The sequence below is a fragment of the Pleurodeles waltl genome, chromosome 9 (genome assembly GCF_031143425.1).
Source record: "Pleurodeles waltl isolate 20211129_DDA chromosome 9, aPleWal1.hap1.20221129, whole genome shotgun sequence".
Lineage (NCBI taxonomy): Eukaryota > Metazoa > Chordata > Amphibia > Caudata > Salamandridae > Pleurodeles > Pleurodeles waltl.
The window spans coordinates 889201596-889220007 of record NC_090448.1 but is presented as its reverse complement, the minus strand read 5'-3'; the positions used below and the strand labels follow the sequence as shown (position 1 = coordinate 889220007).

General features: G+C 48.7%; 1 protein-coding gene across 1 annotated transcript in view; it reads right to left on the bottom strand.

Annotated features, from left to right (window-relative positions):
• The window catches only part of UNC79 (unc-79 homolog, NALCN channel complex subunit), a 770017-nt gene that overhangs the window by 597971 nt on the left and 153634 nt on the right, over positions 1–18412 (bottom strand). Inside the window, exon 13 of the mRNA XM_069208227.1 lies at positions 909–1080. Within this exon, the coding sequence (XP_069064328.1) occupies positions 909–1080 (172 nt within the window). The remainder of the gene's footprint in view (positions 1–908; positions 1081–18412) is intronic.

The following is an 18412-nucleotide window of genomic DNA, read 5'->3' as shown; positions in this document are numbered from 1 at the left end:
GGTCCTAGAGCCTGCCTACACTCCATCGCAGGTGGCCTGAACTCTTGACTTTGTCCCAGTCCAGCGCAACCTTAAGTAGACCCTAGAGTGCTACTTGCTTCTAAGACCTAAAACTCTTTCTTCTAAAATTCATATCTCGACTCCTACTTATGGATTTTTGTCATTTTTATCTTGGTTTGTTCAGAATATAATAATTTAGTGTCCTAGACCTGTGTGGAGTCTTTTGGTGATGGTTTCACTGTGTTATTGTTTATGTAGCGCACACATACTTTACACATTACCTCTTATGTTAAGCCTGATGGCTCATTGCCAACCTAGCAGAGGGTGAGCACAGGATAACTAAGGATGTGTTTTGACTTACCCTGACTAGGATTGCGTTCCATACTTGGACAGGGTGTACACCTCTCCCAACTAGAGACACAATTTCTAACACACTGCCCTAACTACTTTTGGTCTTAACCTTCTTTACTTACTAGTTTCTTTTTATTTTGCTTCCCCTAACTCCTCAGTAGCAAACAGAAGGTTGTTGTGGGACTAAGAGTGGGAAAAGGTCTTAACACAGTGATGTCATCAGGGAATCAAATGATGCCTTATCTTACTCCCACTACCCAAGGCATTTTGGTAAAATTTAATCCATGAGATGTGGTGAAGTTTATTTTGATAAAGAAGAAGCAGAATGGCTAATAGGGAACTGGTAGGATCCCCTACTAGGACAGTGCTTCTGAAACACAAGCTAGGCAGAGCCAGTGAGCTTTTTTCCTGACATGTGACTGGCTCGTCCCATTCTTGACAGCCTTTCAGAGGCTCAGGAGAGCTGGAAAAACTTCAAATTTTCCATTTTCATCTTGTCACCTATAGAAACACATTGTTTTGGAAAGGAAAACAGTGCAGTGCAGACAATGTCTCACCAAGAACCAGATCCCAAACTGGCTGAGAAGCCGCTGGTCGTGCTTGTCATCATCCTTGTTGTCGAAATCTGTGTTGTCCAGCGAGTGGTGAGAGGAGGAGAGGCCCATCTGTCTTCTGCGGTTCATCTCGTACTCTCTCTGCTCGGCATGAAACTCCGCTTCTTTCAGCAAACTGCCATGAAAGGACACACGTGAGGCAGAATAAGAAAAGAGGAAACAAGAAACTGATTAGTTCACTTAAATAATGAGGTTTTCTTAATCCATTTAATGGCACGAACCGGCAGGTATAATGCACTGTGCACAACAGCTACTAAAAACATCAACGAGATGGCTCTCCCTTTTCAGAAAGATGAAAAACTGAGTTGTCCCATTTTAATTCAAAATGTTGGCTTGCAAAGTTGCATGTAGATCTCAGCAGCATGCACTCAATCCACCCAAATACTTGAGTGATGAAGAACTTGCCATCCCTTACGGAGGATGGTACTTTATTCTCTTAGTTCCAGGTTACATAAAAGAATATTAAGCACTATCCACAACCCCCACCAAGGGCTGGCTTCATTACAGTTGGAAATGAGCTCTCACTGAAAGGGAGTGAAAAAAGGGAAAGGGTAAAACATAAAACACTTGTTTGGGCTCTAAAACAAAAAAAACTAGAGAAGGAATGGAAGAATGTAGTCTCTTTATTAGCACCCACCATATCAAGGGAATATGTCATTGGCCTCAGTAACAAACCCACCAGTAAAGTAAATGCTGTTTCCGTGTATCATTGGACAAATTATTCTACATCTTTGTATGTTGGCCTGAACTATCTTTCGCACCCTGGAAAGTGCAAATAAACCATGAGACCGTGTAGAAGAGCCAAACCACCTAACAGTGGAGGTGAACAAAAACAATACTCCAATCAATATGCACAAATTGCTTGCCCGGGCCAAATGGCCTACCTGGGAGCATCTTTAGCGAAGAGACACATTTCTGGGCACCACAAATTAATGATTTGTCCAAGTATACATTCTGTCTTCTAAAATTCCTGCATCATGGAGAGGTTGCCTTCTGCATCCAATTCTCAGAAAAGGTGACTGTTCAAAACAGGACCGCTACAGGCTAATAGCCCTATTGGACATGGAGTGGAAAGCCTTGCAAAAGTCCCATTTTGTGAACTGGAGGATTGGGTAACATACAACAGTATTACCCAGTACTGTTATCAGACATTTTCCCCCAAAGGCATCAACCATGGACAACATAATTGCCCTGTTCTTTTTGGCGAACAGATTCGTGAAAAAAAGATCAAAGTTATTAGATACATGCCTTTTAGACTATAGAGCAACATTTTATGGCTCTGATCCCAATATTCTATGGCCAAAGCTCGCAAAGTGGGTGATACCAAAAAATCTATGAAATGCAATAGTTGCTTTAGACATGGATACTTGGGTCCAAATCAAACTGTCCCAAACCCAGTCTTCTGCAAAAATAAACATAAAGGATTAAAACAGGGTTGCTTAATAGCTGTTTAGCATTTAACTGCTGGTTTAGGGCTGGCACAAAACTAAACTTGTTTCCACCAAAAAAAAGGTCACAAAACTACTCATTATCCAATATGCCAATGACCCTGCCATCTTGTATCACACCCTCATTGAGATACAGAGGGCATTAAATACATTGTATTCATACAACACCAAAAACCGCCTAACAAGTAACTCTATAAAAACTAAGGTTCTGATCTTTGGGCAGCACACAAAAAATAACAACAGCGATGGAACCTGGAGCTGCTCAATATAGTAACAACAAACAAATATAATTATTTGGACGTATGGCTGTCCGACACAAGTAAACTGTTTTTACAGTCCAGGGCACTAGAGGAAAAGGCAGCAAAAACCACATTTGCACCGGCAAGCCTCCATATCAACTTGCACAGATTTGAATAGCAATCCGGACTCATCTTCTGCCCGCTTTAAACTATGGGCATCTCACCTTTCACGGAATACAACTGAATATCCTTGAGCAGCATGTTTCAGCTACATGCCAGAAGATTTATGATCTGCTGAAACACACATGGCCTACCCTATTGCACCTGGAGATTGAGTTGCTGAGCCAGGACACAGAGTGCACAATTGCTATTGTAAAATAGTACCATCAGGATGCCTCTGCAAAAGAAGGTACAATGAAATGTGTATTGGAGGACATTTAAAAAAAAGAATCAATCCCATGGTCAAATGCATGCAGACCACCCTCAACACCAAATAAAATACATTTTAAAAACAAAAGGAAGGCAACTGCCTGAAACACTTGACTAGCAGGAAGTAATGCATACTTTGGGGACCCCAGACTTGCTTCAATGGTCTGAGGCAGCAGTCCACCAGCAATATATGAAGGCACCATAGGGCAGGACAGCCCTAACAATTATACTAAAGGGCGTGACCTGACCGTCCATGCAGTACGACGTGATTCCCCGGAGCTCATGTGCCCATCAGCAGCCCAGGTAAATTGCTTGCGCAACTGGCCGAGGGGGTAGCACACTCGGGAGCCTTTGAGGAAGAGATTTGGGGTCCGAGTGTCCCCCTCAGATGACACAGCGGAGAAAGAGAGCGATGAAAAGCTGCTGGGAACTGCCCATGAACATCAGCCAATGTGAGGGTGTGGCAACAAAGTTGTGTCCTAATCCAAGCCCCCGAGGACTGAGGAAAGTAGAAAAGTGCCCAGCAGGGAATATAGTGGGGCCTTGATGACTGTGGGGCCAGCCAGATAATTAAGGCAAAGGTGTTGGAAGCTGAGTCGGGGACCGCCATTTATCACGCTGCAGAGCTCTAGGACAATAGGGTGTGCGTCGGAAACAGCAAAGGACCAGGAGCTTCTCCAAAACTGACAAAGTACCAGAGTCTCACCGTGGAGCAAACAAAAGGGTGAAATCTCACACAAAATGGCACCTGCCCAGGGGCTGAGCAGCCTGAGAGTGCTGAAGAGCTTCTGGGTTCTGGGGGCTGCCCATGATCATCGACAGTGGTGCGTGTGCAGAGGTAAAGTGATGGCCTGATCCAAGGCTCCCCCACCCCCCGGATTGATGGAAGCACCCGGTGTAGCCTTGATGGCCGCAGAGAAGATGGGCCCCAGAAAACTAAGGTGAGAAGAGGGGAAGCCAAATTGAGGCACCCTGATACCGCGCTGCAGTGCCCTCAGACAATAGGGAGTGTGCCCGTAGCGGTGAGAGATTTGGAGCCAATGTGCAACAGCAGCAGCACATGTTCTTGTAATGTGCCATATGTAAAGGTGAGAGTCGGCCATCAGGAACTGCACCGACAAAATTGGAGCTGATCTGATTGAGAGATTTAGCAGCAGGGGGAAAATCTCAAACGGGGGAATAATGCCGGGGCGAGCCTGGTGGACAAGCAGCCTGCGGTCCATGAAGTACAGCCCCCCTCTTCCACAATACCCCCCCCAAGATTATGAGACTTTGGGGTTACTCAAGCAACTTGTATTGGACTTCTCCCTCCACCACTCCCATGGGGCAGATGCTATGCTTGGGCAGGCCCTGGTGGGGTGAATGAGGCCTACAAGGCATTCTTGATTCTCCCTTGCAGAAGTAACCGGAAAGTGGCTCAGAAATCGCCTGGCATTGATTTTGGCTGATTTCCCCTCCCTTCAGAAAGATTGTGCCTGCGGGGCTGGTGAGAAAGTGTGCACCATAACTTGCGGGAGAGTGTGAACCCCTCCACCACCCACCCCCCCTCGGCTGAGGCTGTTGCACACATGTTCAGATGCATGATATGGAGCAGGTTTGGGGTCACATGGGGGTGCGGAGGTGGTGAGAGAGGGGTCACTGCTGCTATGCTGAATCAGACGGCAGAGCATGTCATAAGGACTCTTGTATCGCAATGAAACTGCTGGATTAGGGGCAGCAGCACCTCTGATTGTAGATGACTTAGGCCCTCGTTATGACCCTGGCGGTTGGCAGTAATATGGTGGAAAGTACTGCCAACATGCTGGCGGTACTTTCCACCATATTATGACATTGGCGGTTTGGCTGAAGCCAAACCACCAATGAACCACACTGACCGCCACGGAGGTAACAGCCACCGGGCTGGAGATATTGATCTCCAGCCCGGCAGCCATCACTGTACCGCCATGGTTTCCCTGGCTTCCTTACCGCCACGAAAACCATGGCGGTAGGCACTATCAGTGACAGGGAATCCCTTCCCTGTCTCTGATAGAGGTCTTCCCCAACTCCACCCCCCTCTCCACTAGCCCCCTAACCCCCTTCCTCTCCAAACCCCCCCTACATTCACGCCCCTTCACACACACACACACACACATGCATACACACACTCATTCCAACATGCATGCACCCATGCATACATCCACTCACACACACACATTCGCACACACTTTCATACATACACTCAGACACGCATTCACAGAACACAACATACACGCACTCACTCATCCGTACATGCATGCACATTCAACACGGAACACACACCCGCATACACGCACGCACAAACATGCACACACACCCCCACACACACAACACCCCCTATCCCCCCTCCCCTGTCGGAGCACCCACTTACCTGTGTTCAGGGTGTCCTCCGCAGGTGACCGAACGGGCGCTGCTGTCAAAAGCAGCATCCACCAGCAGAATACCGCCAGGCCGTATTTTAGGTCATAATAAGACTGCCGGCAGTCTAGTGGCATGGCGCTGCTGCTGGCAGCAGCACCACCTTACCGCCATCCACCGGCATGGCCACAGCTGGATTTCCGCCATTATTTTGGAAGAAATCTGGCTATGGTCATAATACGGCGGACGGTTGGTAGCCGCGGCAACGGTCTTTTGGTGGTCGTCACCACAGCTGTAGGAGGTTTTTACCGCCAATGTCATAATGAGGGCCTTAGTCACTCCCATAACAGTTAACAGCTGTCGACCCAACCCTTCTGACTTTCTAGCAGCACACAGATAGTAAAGGTGATTGCTGGCAGCCTATCACATAGAGTCTGAAATTTTCTCAGGGAAAAATCATGGTTGAACAAGTTGTACCCTTTTCCCTTGTTAGCAATAGGTCTCCTACACGTACACAGGTAAAAAAAGAGATGCAGGATAGTTTTCAATACATTTATTTAAAAGACTTAAATCTACAATAAAATACATGAGCTGCAATGTTCAGGGTAATGACATAAGACAAAACCAGTACTGTGAAGATTAGCAATGTGAATATGAACAATCCCAACATTTTGCAAAAAACATGAATACACAAATTCCTCCCTAAAGCGTACTGGCTACCCTAAAGAGAGCAAGGCATGATAAACCTAATCTGCCCAAGACATGTCCATGAGAAGCACCCCAATTCCCTTTACCTTAGAACAAGGTTGGCCTTCAGTCTCCAAATCAGGCGGTGTAGAGACACAGGTCTGCTGCAATGTGACTTGCAGTATGGATGGAATATCCTGGGTGGAATCTGAACTAATGCCCTTGGTCTCACTGAAAGTTTTTATAAGACGCATGTTATTGTCGGTTCAGACATCCTGACATGGGTACCTACCTAAGCATTAGATTGTGTGCACAAACTTGGACCAGCAATATCATAACAAAAATGCCTGGCATGTTCACATTCTGTTCTTGTCTAAAGTGAAGCAAAGGGACATGATGACAATCCAATACGTACATTACTGATAATAACGCTTTCATGGAATGGCGGTCGATTATAAAATAAAAAAAATTCTCCTAAAATGGAAAAACTGCAAACAATGCTAAAATGAATAAAACTGAATACAAAGACAGAACATGTTGATCTAGGTAAAAGAGTGGAGGTGTGCAAGCCGAAGTTAGACTAAATTACTGTACCCAGGTAAACTAAAATGGACTCACAACACCCTACCCTATTGACGAAACAAGGGTGCAAAATCCAATGTCTAAAAATGGTCTAAACAAAAAATCTAAAAGCAAATTTAAAATCATACATAAGAGATATATGACATTGGCGGTAAATTCCGAATACCGCTGTGGTGAAAGCCAACCACCAACATACCTCCGCGGAGGATAACATCCGTCTGCCAGATTATGACATACACACACAAAACCAACAGAAACCAGCCACAACCACAAATCCGCCATACCCAACGAGCGCAATAAACTGTCGGAACTAGCACCCATACCGTTATGCCACCAAAACAACAACCTCCAAATAATGACTCACAAAACACCACAGCAGACATTCAACGGCCGTAAACCATTGGCGGTGCACATCGCCGCGGCAGAAATGGCCACCTAAAAACAAAACAAGACAACATTGGCCAGTCCAAAAAACCCACACCTGACACAAATACACAAACCCCACACACTCACCAACAGCACTATAAAACACCCACCCACAAACATTTGACCTTGCCACGCTAATCCCAGCGATAACTGCACACACACTACAACTACCCATTCATCCATCATGCACCACACACCACACACCCCACCATATCACACAACACACATGTCCCCAAAAAGGCACCCCCGTTTCTGTGATGAAGAGTTGCAGGTGATGGTGGAGGAAATAGTCATGGTAGAGTTACAGTTGTTTGGAGTACAGGTACAGCAGATCTCCATTACCAGGAAGATGGAGCTATGGCAAAGGATAGGGTGATGCCATGGGAACAAACCCACCCACAAGGGACGACATAAGGAAGAGGTGGAACGGTCTACGGGGGAAGGTGTGTTCCATTTCAGCAAGGCACCAGCTCACCATCAGGAGGACTGGCGGTGGACCTCCACCTCCTCCCCCACAGTTGACAGAATGGGAGGAGAAAGTCTTGGCAATACTGCATTCTGGGGGCCTCACTGGAGTACCTGGAGGACTTGACACTGGTGAGTCACCATTACCAACTCACCACCACCCATACCTGCATGCCATGTCACCCCCTCATCCTGACGCTCTTCACCCCACTCCATCCCACATAGTGCACCACCCCAATTACCACACCTAAATGTCTACCCCTGCATGCCATACCTACTGCAAGAACATCCCTCCCAGCTCTGCATGCACACCCACCAGCACTGCATGGACAGCAGGTAGAGCTACCAATCCTACAATCAATCACCATACACTACAAAAGGTGGGAGGACAACACCAATATCATTGGGAAATGTAGAAATATGGAATATTTAACAGACAATAACCCTAACAAATCACTTACATCCCCACATGTGCACCAGCCAATGTCAGCAGCGAGGAGATACCACGGCAACCCAGTCCCTCACCAGAAGATGCCCTCAGTGATAACAGCAACTCTGAAAGGACTTAAATGGATTAACTCGCTGGCCCATCTGGGACCACAGGTCAGTTGGCTACCACATCCCACAGCCAGTCCACCACAGGACCCCTATCAGACTCAAACACTACAGCAGCCAGCCAACGCCCCCAAACCTCTGTCCCCAGGACACGTCAATCAATAGTGTGCTCACCTGTACAGGGACCAGAGTCCACACCACACAGGCAAGACAATAAAGGTCCTGGTGTAAGTGGGAGTGGGCACACCATTCAGGGGACACAGGCACAGGGGGCCAGGGACAGTCAGAGGACAGCTATGCACCAAGGGATGGCCAGCCGTCGGGAACCGACTGCCCAGGAGGCACTCACAAATGTCCTGGGGCATACCAACAATCCCAGGACAGGTTGGGTCAGGTGATCAACATCATGCAGGAGAACCAGCTGCTGCAGGGGGAGCACCACCAGGAGGTCATGCAACAATTGCAGGCCATGAATACTACCATGGCCTCCATTGGAGGGGTGCTGAGTGACATGGCGAACATCATGAGTGAGCACCCAACACACCAGCGTGCCCCTTCCACCAGCCCTCCACATTAGCTGCAGATTCCTAACAGGGGTAAACAGCCAGGACAGATTTGGGTAGCCGGAGTCACCTGGAAGAAGTGAGGGACACACATCAGCCATGCACAATGGCATGGGGCATGACTCTAGGAGGCATACACTGACATACATTGGGTGGGGACTCAAGCTCACCTATAAGCCACACTCTGTGCCTCTGTAGTCGTGCCATCACCTGTTGGACGCTGCTATTCCTCAAGACAGAGGCATCATGCACAGATCCACAATACTTGGCAGTGGCGTGGAAGATGTACTGGTCAGCAATCTATCAGTCAGTATTTGTAAAGCACAGCTACTCACCCCTGAGGGTCTCAAGGTGCTGGGGGGGAGGGGCCTCATCCGAAGAGCCACGTCTTGAGGTTCTTCCTGAAGATGGTGAGCGACGGGCTTTGTCTGGGGTGCAGAGGGAGGTTGTTACAGCTCTTCGCTGCAGTGTAGGTGAAAGATCGTCCTCCGGCAGTGGTTTTGCAGATGCGAGGAACGTGGCAGGGCCATCTGGGCAGAGCAGAGGGATCTGGCGGGGTGTGGATGGAGACGTGGTGGTTCAGGTAGGATGGTCCTGCGTTGTGTATGCCCTTGTATGTGTGGGTGAGAAGCTTGAAGGTGATTCGCTCCTCGACCGGTAGCAAGTGGAGGGTCCTCAGGTGTTGAGAGATGTGTTATCGGTGAGGGATGTCCAGAATAAGTCTGGCGGTGGCGTTCTGGATGAGTTTAAGTTTTTTGATGTTCCTAGTTGAGGTGCTGGCATAGAGGGCATTGCCGTAGTCAAGCCTGCCCGTGACTAAGGCGTGGGTCCTGCGACAGTCTGCTGGGATCCATCTGATGATCTTCCGGAGTTTGCAGAGTGTGTGCCAGCAGGAGTAGGTGACAGAGTTTACCTCGCGGGTCATGGATAGAAAGGAGTCGAGGATGATTCCTAAGTTGTGGGCGTGCTTGTTCGGTGCAGGAGGGGGTGCTGGGGGATGTGGGCCACTAGGAGTCGTCCCAAGCTGAGGTGGCTTTTCCGAAGATGAAGAGCTCTGTCTTATCGGAGTTGAGCTTGAGGCAGCTTTCTCTCATCCAGGTGGCTACGGCTTCCATTGCTGCATGAAAGTCCTTTTGCCCGTGTCCAGGTCTTCGGTGAGGGAAATGATGAGTTGTGTGTCATCGGCATATGACTCGATGTTCACACCATGGCTTTTGACGATGGTAGCAAGAGGGCCTATGTATACGTTGAACAGTGAGGGCCTCCGTGAGGATCCTTGGGGGACTCCGGAGTTGACTCCTGTGGGTCTGGAGGTGTAGGGCAGGAGTCTGACCCTCTGCATCCTCCTGGAGAGGAAGGAGTGGATCCATTTCAGGGCTCTCCCACGGATTCCTATGTCTGGGAGTCCGGTGAGCAGAGTGCTGTGGGAGACATTGTTGAAAGCTGATGAGAGGTCGAGGAGTATGAGTGCTGCAGTGTGGCCGCGGTCTAGGAATAATCGGATGTCATTGGTGGCTGCCAGGAGTGCTGTCTCCATGCTGTGATTGCTGCGGAAGCTGGACTGAGAGCTGTCCGTGGAGTTGTTGGCCTCAATGAAATTCCCTAGTTGTGCGTTGATTGCTTTCTCTAGTACTTTGGCGCGGTAGGGTAGCAGTGGGATGGGCTGGAAATTCTTTAGTTCTGATGGGTCGGTCGAAGGTTACTTCAGGAGAGGGCGTATTTCGCCATGTTTCCAGTCCTCAGGTAAGGTGCCTATGCTGATGGAGCAGTTGATTGTGTTACGAAGCTCGGGGCGATGGATGTGCTGGCTCTGATATATATGTTGTGCGGGCAGGGGCCTGAGGGGGCTCCGGAGTGGGTGCGGTTCATGATGTTGACTGTTTCCTCTGTGGTGAGCGTGGACCAGTCATGGGTGGTCTGGTTGGGCTCTTGGGGGGGGCGGTCGCAGGTTCCGAGGCCAGGTGACAGGAAGCTGTCATAAATGTCCTGGACCTTGTGGTGGAAAATGGAGGCAAGTTTGTCACGGAGGTCCTGCGACGGAGGGATGCTGGTAGCTTTGGAGGGGGGATCTGTGAACTCGTTGATGACTGAGAAGAATTCCTTCGAGTTGTGTGCAGAGGAGTTGATGCACTTCTGGAGTGCGTCCTTCCTTGCGTTCCAGATTTTTCATCGGTGGGCGGCAGTTGGGACTCTGAATGAGGCAAGGTCTTAGGTGAATTGGCTGTTCCTCCATTTTTTCTCTAAACGTCTGTTGGTACGCTTTGATTCTTGGAGTTCGGTGGTGAACCAACTGGCCTTCTTAGGTACACGTTTGGCCATTGTCTGCCGGATAGGGGCTAGAGTGTCAGCATATTCGGTGATCCATACGTAGAGACTGCATGCTGCTGTGTTGGTGTCGTCAGAGGGGAGAGGGAGGGATTTGGCAAGTGATGGCGCACCATCTGGACATTGAGAGAGTAGAAACTCTTTCTATTCCTGTACACCTGTTCATTTGCCTTGGGAGGGACTAAGGCAATATGGGTCTTGCCTTGGTGCTATGGATAGCAGGTATCAGATCATGCTCCTATGGTGCACACATCTCTGTGATTGTGGCCCTGTCCAGACGATAGGTGAGTATGATGTGCCGGTCCTTTAGTGTAGCCAAGTCCACAAAGGGGTTTGTACACGGGTGCTTGCCTCCTCCTCCTATTCCTCTGCAGTGGTTGGTATCTAAGTGAACCAAAAGTAATAAGGGTGTGACAACAGGACCTATGGACACACAACATCATAGTACACAGAGCATGTAGGTATGTATGTAGGACATCAGATTTGTCTAAGTGTCTACAGTCAATTCTAATGACGCACATATAAATTCAAAATATGAGTACCAGCATTAGGAAATGCCAACTCCCTGTCCTGTGTGCAGGGACAGGTGAAAGTGACCGCACTCCACCAGCATTAGATGTCATGGCGGTAGGCTGTCTGCACCGCCGTGCTATTCCTCATTGGTTAACATGGGGCTCTATGGAGTACAGGAACCAATAATGATCAATGTCCACAGTGATGGTGTTCACCGCCGCGGACGTAACCGCCATTTTCTTTCTACAACTTCACTTGATTCCTGACTTTCCACAGTAATACATCTCCGCTGTATGTGCTGCTGTGGCCTGTGTCTGGAACCTGGCATGCTCGTGCCACATCGGAAAGGGCCCCAGCCTTCACGTCAGAGGAGTTGGAACAGCTCATGGATAGGGTCCTTCCCCTGTATGGGCAGTTGTATGGGCGTCCAGACCAACAGGTGGGTACCTCATGGATACGTTGCTTGCGACATGGCTGCATGTTGATGAATGTGTGTGCTAGCAGTGTGTCATTTGGTGAGGTATGGCTGCAGGCAATGTGAATGCAGAGGTACGGGTCAAGTGTGTGCTTGATGAGGGGCAAATGCAGTATGTGAGCCATTTGTGTGACAGGCTGGATTGTATGGTTCATGGTGTCCTTCTGTTTGTGTTTCCTCTGCAGGTCAGCACACATCAGAAGAAGGGGTTGTGGTGTGCCATCACCAAGGATGTGTGGACCCTGGAGGTCCATAGCCGGTGGAGCATCCACTGCAGGAAACGGTTGGAGGACCTGAGATGCTGGGCCCGGAAGACCGCAGAGGCCCAGATGGGGACGGCCTCCCAACGAGGGAGGGGTGCCCGTCGGAGCCTGACCCCCCTAATGGCCCTCATACTGGCGGTGGCCAATCCTGAGTTGGATGGCCCCTTGAGGACAGCACAACATCCATTGTTTAGCCATTCCTACATGGTCCTGCTTAGCTATATAGAGTGGTATGAATTTTTTGGTATTGAAAGGTAGCTAGCATGCCATGGCGGACAGGGCTTAGTTGGTCCCAGTAGGTTTGCAGATGGTAGTGTTCGGGTTCCTTGTTGCTGTAGTACCTAGGCAATGGTTTGTCACTGTGGTCCATACTGCACAATGTAAGTCCCAGGGAGTGATTGTGACGTGTATGCCACCTGTGCTGTTGTTGATGTGATTGACCCTGTGCTCCCTTTCTTTCTCCCCCACCTTCTCTCCTTTTGTCATCCTGTCCATGTGTGCATTAGCACCATCTGGCAAAGGAGCAGGGGCACCGGTGAGTGAGGGAGCTGCAGCCCACGGGACCCAGGAGGCAGAGTCCACCGACGCCAAGGGGACCAGTGGGTTGGAGGGCAAGGGGGGCACCACGGGGGAGAATGGAGCTGATACTACAGACTCTGATTCCTCCTCCGATCGAAGCTCCCTGGTGGTGATGGACGCCTCTGGGACCACCCCAGCTACAAGATCTTCCATCACCCCATACCAGCACCACCCTCCAGTAGCCCCCCACCCAGTTGCCCACTCACCCAGGAGGATGGGTGTCTCTTTCGCCCCAGGCACCTCAGACCCTGCCCCTGTCAGCCTTGCTGCCCTCAGAGAGGAGACGATTGACCTCCTGAGATCCATCTCTGTAGGGCAGTCAACCATAGTGAATGCCATCCAGGGGCTGGCATGCAAGATGCAGCAATTCAATACCTTTCTGTAGGGTATTCACAGTGGCTTAACGGCCATAAAGAGATCATTTCAGGCTCTGGCCTCCTCTCTGACGGCAGCCAGTATCCCTGTTTCTTCGGTCCCCCTCCAAATACCTCTTCCCAGTCCCTGTCTTCTCTCCCCCAACCCATCCCACGCACACATTCTGCCAAGCATGCACCCAAAACAACAGACAGGACTCGAAAAGACAAACACAGGCACCACACTTCACTCCACAAGCACACACACAGCCAAAACACAGATGCACAAACAACAGCCACTGCGTCCCCTGTCTCCCCATCCTCCTCCTCCTCCCTCACAGTCACATCAACACTCACACCTGCATGCACTGAATCAACAGTCGCAGATCCTGCAATCTATAGAGCCATGACGACAGTCACCACAACAGCAGACCCGCAGACATGCACCCCACACACCACATGCGCAATCACCACCACCATCACCACCTCATGCAGCACACCCACCTCACTTGCAGACACCATTACAACATACATCCACACGTCCTGTTTGTCCTCCCCTACCCTGTCTGCCCCCCCCACAAAGACACATAAACGCTCCCACTCAGACACCCAACAGCCATCCACCTCACACACGCACACTGTCCATGCACCTGCACTAAAGTCTGGCAGACCTCCTCCTCCTACCACTTTCTCTACCTCCACTCCCATTCCTCCTCCCACATCCCACCCCACTGGTCCTAAGAAGCTTTTCCTTTCCCACCTTGACCTCTTCCCTACCCCTCCCCCTGTCCTGCCCGTAACAGGAAAGTCTCCTTCCCCCAGCCCAGTCCCTCCAGCTCTCATTCCACTCCTGTTCATCCCCCTAAGAGTTCCCCCACCACTAAGGGGAACAAGAGTGGCAATCCGTCCCCCCCCGTCCCAATGCCATTCCTCCCCCCCTACTCAGGCATCTGTCCTTTGGCTGTGTGTGTGCGACCACAGGAGAACATGAGGGAGAAGTAGTGTTGTTGGTCAATGTCTATGTCCACCCAGACTTCAATCTGATACACTAAAGAAAGTGGTAACTATTCTACTGGAAACTCCACCTAACCCCCCTCCCATCCCCTGGCATTGGTGGTGCTGGGTGGAAACTTTAATCTGGTATTTGATACGAATAGGGATAGGATGAGGGGTGGGAAGCCAGTGTCAGGGGTGGAGGCAACCAAAGGGAAATTAGAAGGCTTTGTGCAGGTACTGGGATTGTACAACATTTGGAGATGAGAGAAGGTACTCATTCTTCTCTGGGGTACGCAATAAGTATTCAAGACTCAAATATATTTTTACCACAGGTGACTCATTCCCCAGGTATTGCAAAGCTACATACCTGGCTAGGGGTTTTAGAGACCACTCCCCTTTGCAAGTGATGCTGAACATTAAAGTGTCGAAACCAGAAGGGATGTGGAAAATGGAAAATTGGTGCCTGTCTAATGAGCAGGAAGTTAAATGCCTAGGTAAAGCATCCACACATTATTTTGCAGAAAATAAGGACTTAGTGAAGAGCACAGCTACATTGTGGGAGGCATACGAGGTCACGATTAGGGGAGTCATCATTGCAGGGGAGATAGGGGACAGAAGGGAGAGGCACACTAGAATGGCTACCTTGAAAGGGAAATTGACTCAGTTGGAGAGGGAATACGTGGAGACTCTAACCAGCCCTGGCAAGATGGTCATGGATCTAAAGAGAGCTGAATACCAGCCAATTGCTAAAAGTGAGGCCAAACCGTTCTATCTAGCAAAGCAGAAATGGATATACGAAAAGAGGGGACAAAAAAGGAAAACTGCTTGCCTGTATTAGTAGTAGGGAAAGGGATAGCTCATACATTAGAGAATTAATGGTAGACTACGGCACCACAGTGAGAGGAAGTGGTGAAATAGCAGAGGAATTTGCTAGGCATCTAGACATCTTTTATATCTCCCATTTCCGAGCCCTGAACAAAAAGTTCTGTTCTTTGTAAATGACTGCCCCATGAGGCAGTTGAGTGAGGACCACGCAAGCAACCTGTAGGAGGACATTACATTGGAGAAGTATCCTCTGCCATGGGTCAAATGCAATCCGTGAAAGTCCAGAACCGGATGGGTTCCCAGTTGAAATGTTTAGAAAATTGTGGAGGTGGTCCACTGCCACTCTTCATGCTGCCTTTGTGAAAATGTTTCAGGAGGGAGAGCAACCAGATGACAAACATTCAGCAATGGTAGTACTTTTTCCAAAGGAAGTAAATCCCCCAGATAGATGCAATTCATACCGACCTATATCACTTTTAAATACAGATATCAAGATTCTAGCCAAACTCTTAGCAACCAAATTAAAGGTGGTAGTGACAGAGCTGGTACACCTGGATCAGAATGGATTTATGCTGGGTCGTTCGACCAGGTTGAACCTGAGACAACTTCATAACAATTTGGAGGCAGTGGGGACTTCACCAGTCGGAAAGGTGATGCTGCACTGGACGGAAATAACGCCTTCAGCTTGGTAGAATGGGCTTACCTCTTTGGGGTACTGGCTAATATGGTGTTTGACCCCAGATGTATCAGGTGGGTCAAACTATTATATGATCAACCTAATCCAGAGTGCGGATAAATGGCCACACTTCACAACAATTTAGAATGCCAATGGCACATGACAAGGGTGTCCATGTTTATTGATCTTATTCGCCCAGGCAATGGTAGTCTTAGTGGAATGGGTGCGAGTGAGTGCACAGGTGTGGGGCTGGCTGGGAGCTGGTGGTAAAGATGAGTGCATTTCACTGTCTGCTGATACTATCTTATTGTATCTATTGAATGTGGCCTTCACACTGGATAGGGTACAGGATATTATCCATGTAGTCGGGGTTCACTTGGGATTTGCTATAAACTGGGACACATTTTTGCTTTTCCCAATGAAAGACTGAGCTCAGTCCTCAAGTCCTGCCTTGGATCCAGCTTATCCTGCAGAGGACTCGTGAATGACCACTATTCTCCATAAAAGTTCCTTAGTCTGAAAGCAAGCTTTCACCTGGGACAAACCTGGTTCCTGTATCCAACATGCGACCTAACTTTTGACTTTGACTTAGTCTAATGAATGAATGATTGAATGAACAGGTTTTAAAACGCGTGCAATCACCCGAGGGTGTCTTGGTGCTGAAAACTGATACACAAATGAAAGAAACCGCCAGACAGCGCATCTTAAAAGGGGGAAAGAAAAAGCCATGATTTCAGCTGTTTCTGAAATGTAACAAGATTGGTTTGATTTCTACGATGAAATGGCAGTTTATTCAACAGCTGACAGGTGGTGTGAACAAAGCTGCACCTACCCCAGTTTACTTTATTTATCCAGGGGACCTTCACGTAAAGCGATGCAGATTATCTTACTTTTCTGGCTGGTTGGTACTATCCGAATTAGCCAGCCAATCTGTTGAGTTTAGTACTGTATAAGGCTTTAGTATTTGCATTAGGCAGTCATACACATTTTTGTACCAGTCCGAAGATGCTGCCTCAAATGACTTTCATCTAGACACACTGCAGTTTTGTATGGTCCTCAAATACGGCTGAAATGTATTCACATTTGTCTGCCCCTTGGCTTAAATGCTATTGTTATTATTTTAGAATAAACCTTGCACTTTATCTTTTTTCTTCTTGCAATAAGGGTCAGGGAATTAATCAAGTATCTGCATTAGGTGGTCACAGAAACGTTGTTTGATAATATACTTGCACTTTTGAGGACACTTATATCTTGTACAGTGGGTCATATGTTTAATTAAGGGTTTGCATTGGGTGACCGTACTACAAAGTTCGAAAATTATGCTCTTTGGAGCCACTGACTATTATTATGGATTGGTTGGTTACATATGACCACTATATTCAGTGCCTTCTTGCACTCTATTACAGGAACAAACCAGCTTTATGTTTATTTGACTTACAGGTTAGTGCACTTAAGAGTGGTGGTGCCAGTAACGGGCACAATAGAGCAGCGTGTGAATAATGTGAACTTTTATCTTTTTTAACACAACTGTCCTTCTGTGAATTCTTTTTTTAATATTGTATTGTCTTCTTTTTATTGTGAAGATTTTAATTAATCATACGTTAAAGGATTTCTACTGGTACTATTGGAAATTACCATCTTTTTCATAGCATTCACCCAGAAGTTTTGCCTCCTTTTGCTGAACCCATTTATGTTGGCCACAGGACTCTGCTCACTTTACTTCAACTAACCAGTAATAAGGTGCTGATGCTCTCCATTTTAAACATGGTACGATTGGAATATACCTAATATTTACTTACAAATCCCTAGTATATGGTACTACATTTACACAAGGCTGGTAAATTAAATGCAACTACTGTGCTGTAACTCATATTGTGCCACTCACTAAAGTAGCACAGTAAAACTGCCAATGCAGCCTGGGAATGCAGTTTTAAACTGCCATTTTGATCTGGCAAACCAACTTTTTTCCAAGCCTAATCCTCACTTTTTAATACTTATAAGTCACCCCTAAGTTAAGCCCTAAATGCCCATTGGGCAGGGAGCTCATTATTGAAAAATAGGACATGCACTTTTAGGGGGTCATTCTGACCTTGGCGGTCCATGACCGCCATGGCGGAGTGCGGCGGAAGCACCGCCAACAGGCTGGCGGTGCTTCCTGGGCGATTCTGACCGCGGCGGTAAAGCCGCGGTCGGAAAAGGGGAGCCTGCGGTTTCCCGCCGGTTTCCCGCTGGCCCAGGGAACCCGCCATGGCGGCGCTGCTTGCAGCACCGCCATGGGGATTCCGACCCCCTTACCGCCAGCCTGTTTTTGGCGGTGCCCACCGCCGGAACCAGGATGGCGGGAACGGGTGCCATGGGGCCCCCTAACAGGGCCCCACAGAGATTTTCACTGTCTGCCTAGCAGACAGTGAAAATCGCGACGGGTGCCACTGCACCCGTCGCACACCTTCAACTCCGCCGGCTCCATTCCGAGCCGGCTTCATTGTTGAAGGGGCTGTCCCGCTGGCCCGGCCGGCGGTCTTCTGGCAGTCGCCCGCCGGCCCAGCGGGAAAGCTGGAATGATCGGCGCGGTCTTTTGACCGCGGTGCGGTCTTTCGGCGGGAACTGCTTGGCGGGCGCCGACCGCCGCGTCAGAATGACCGCCTTAATGTTTTACATGCCCTTGCAGTGAACAA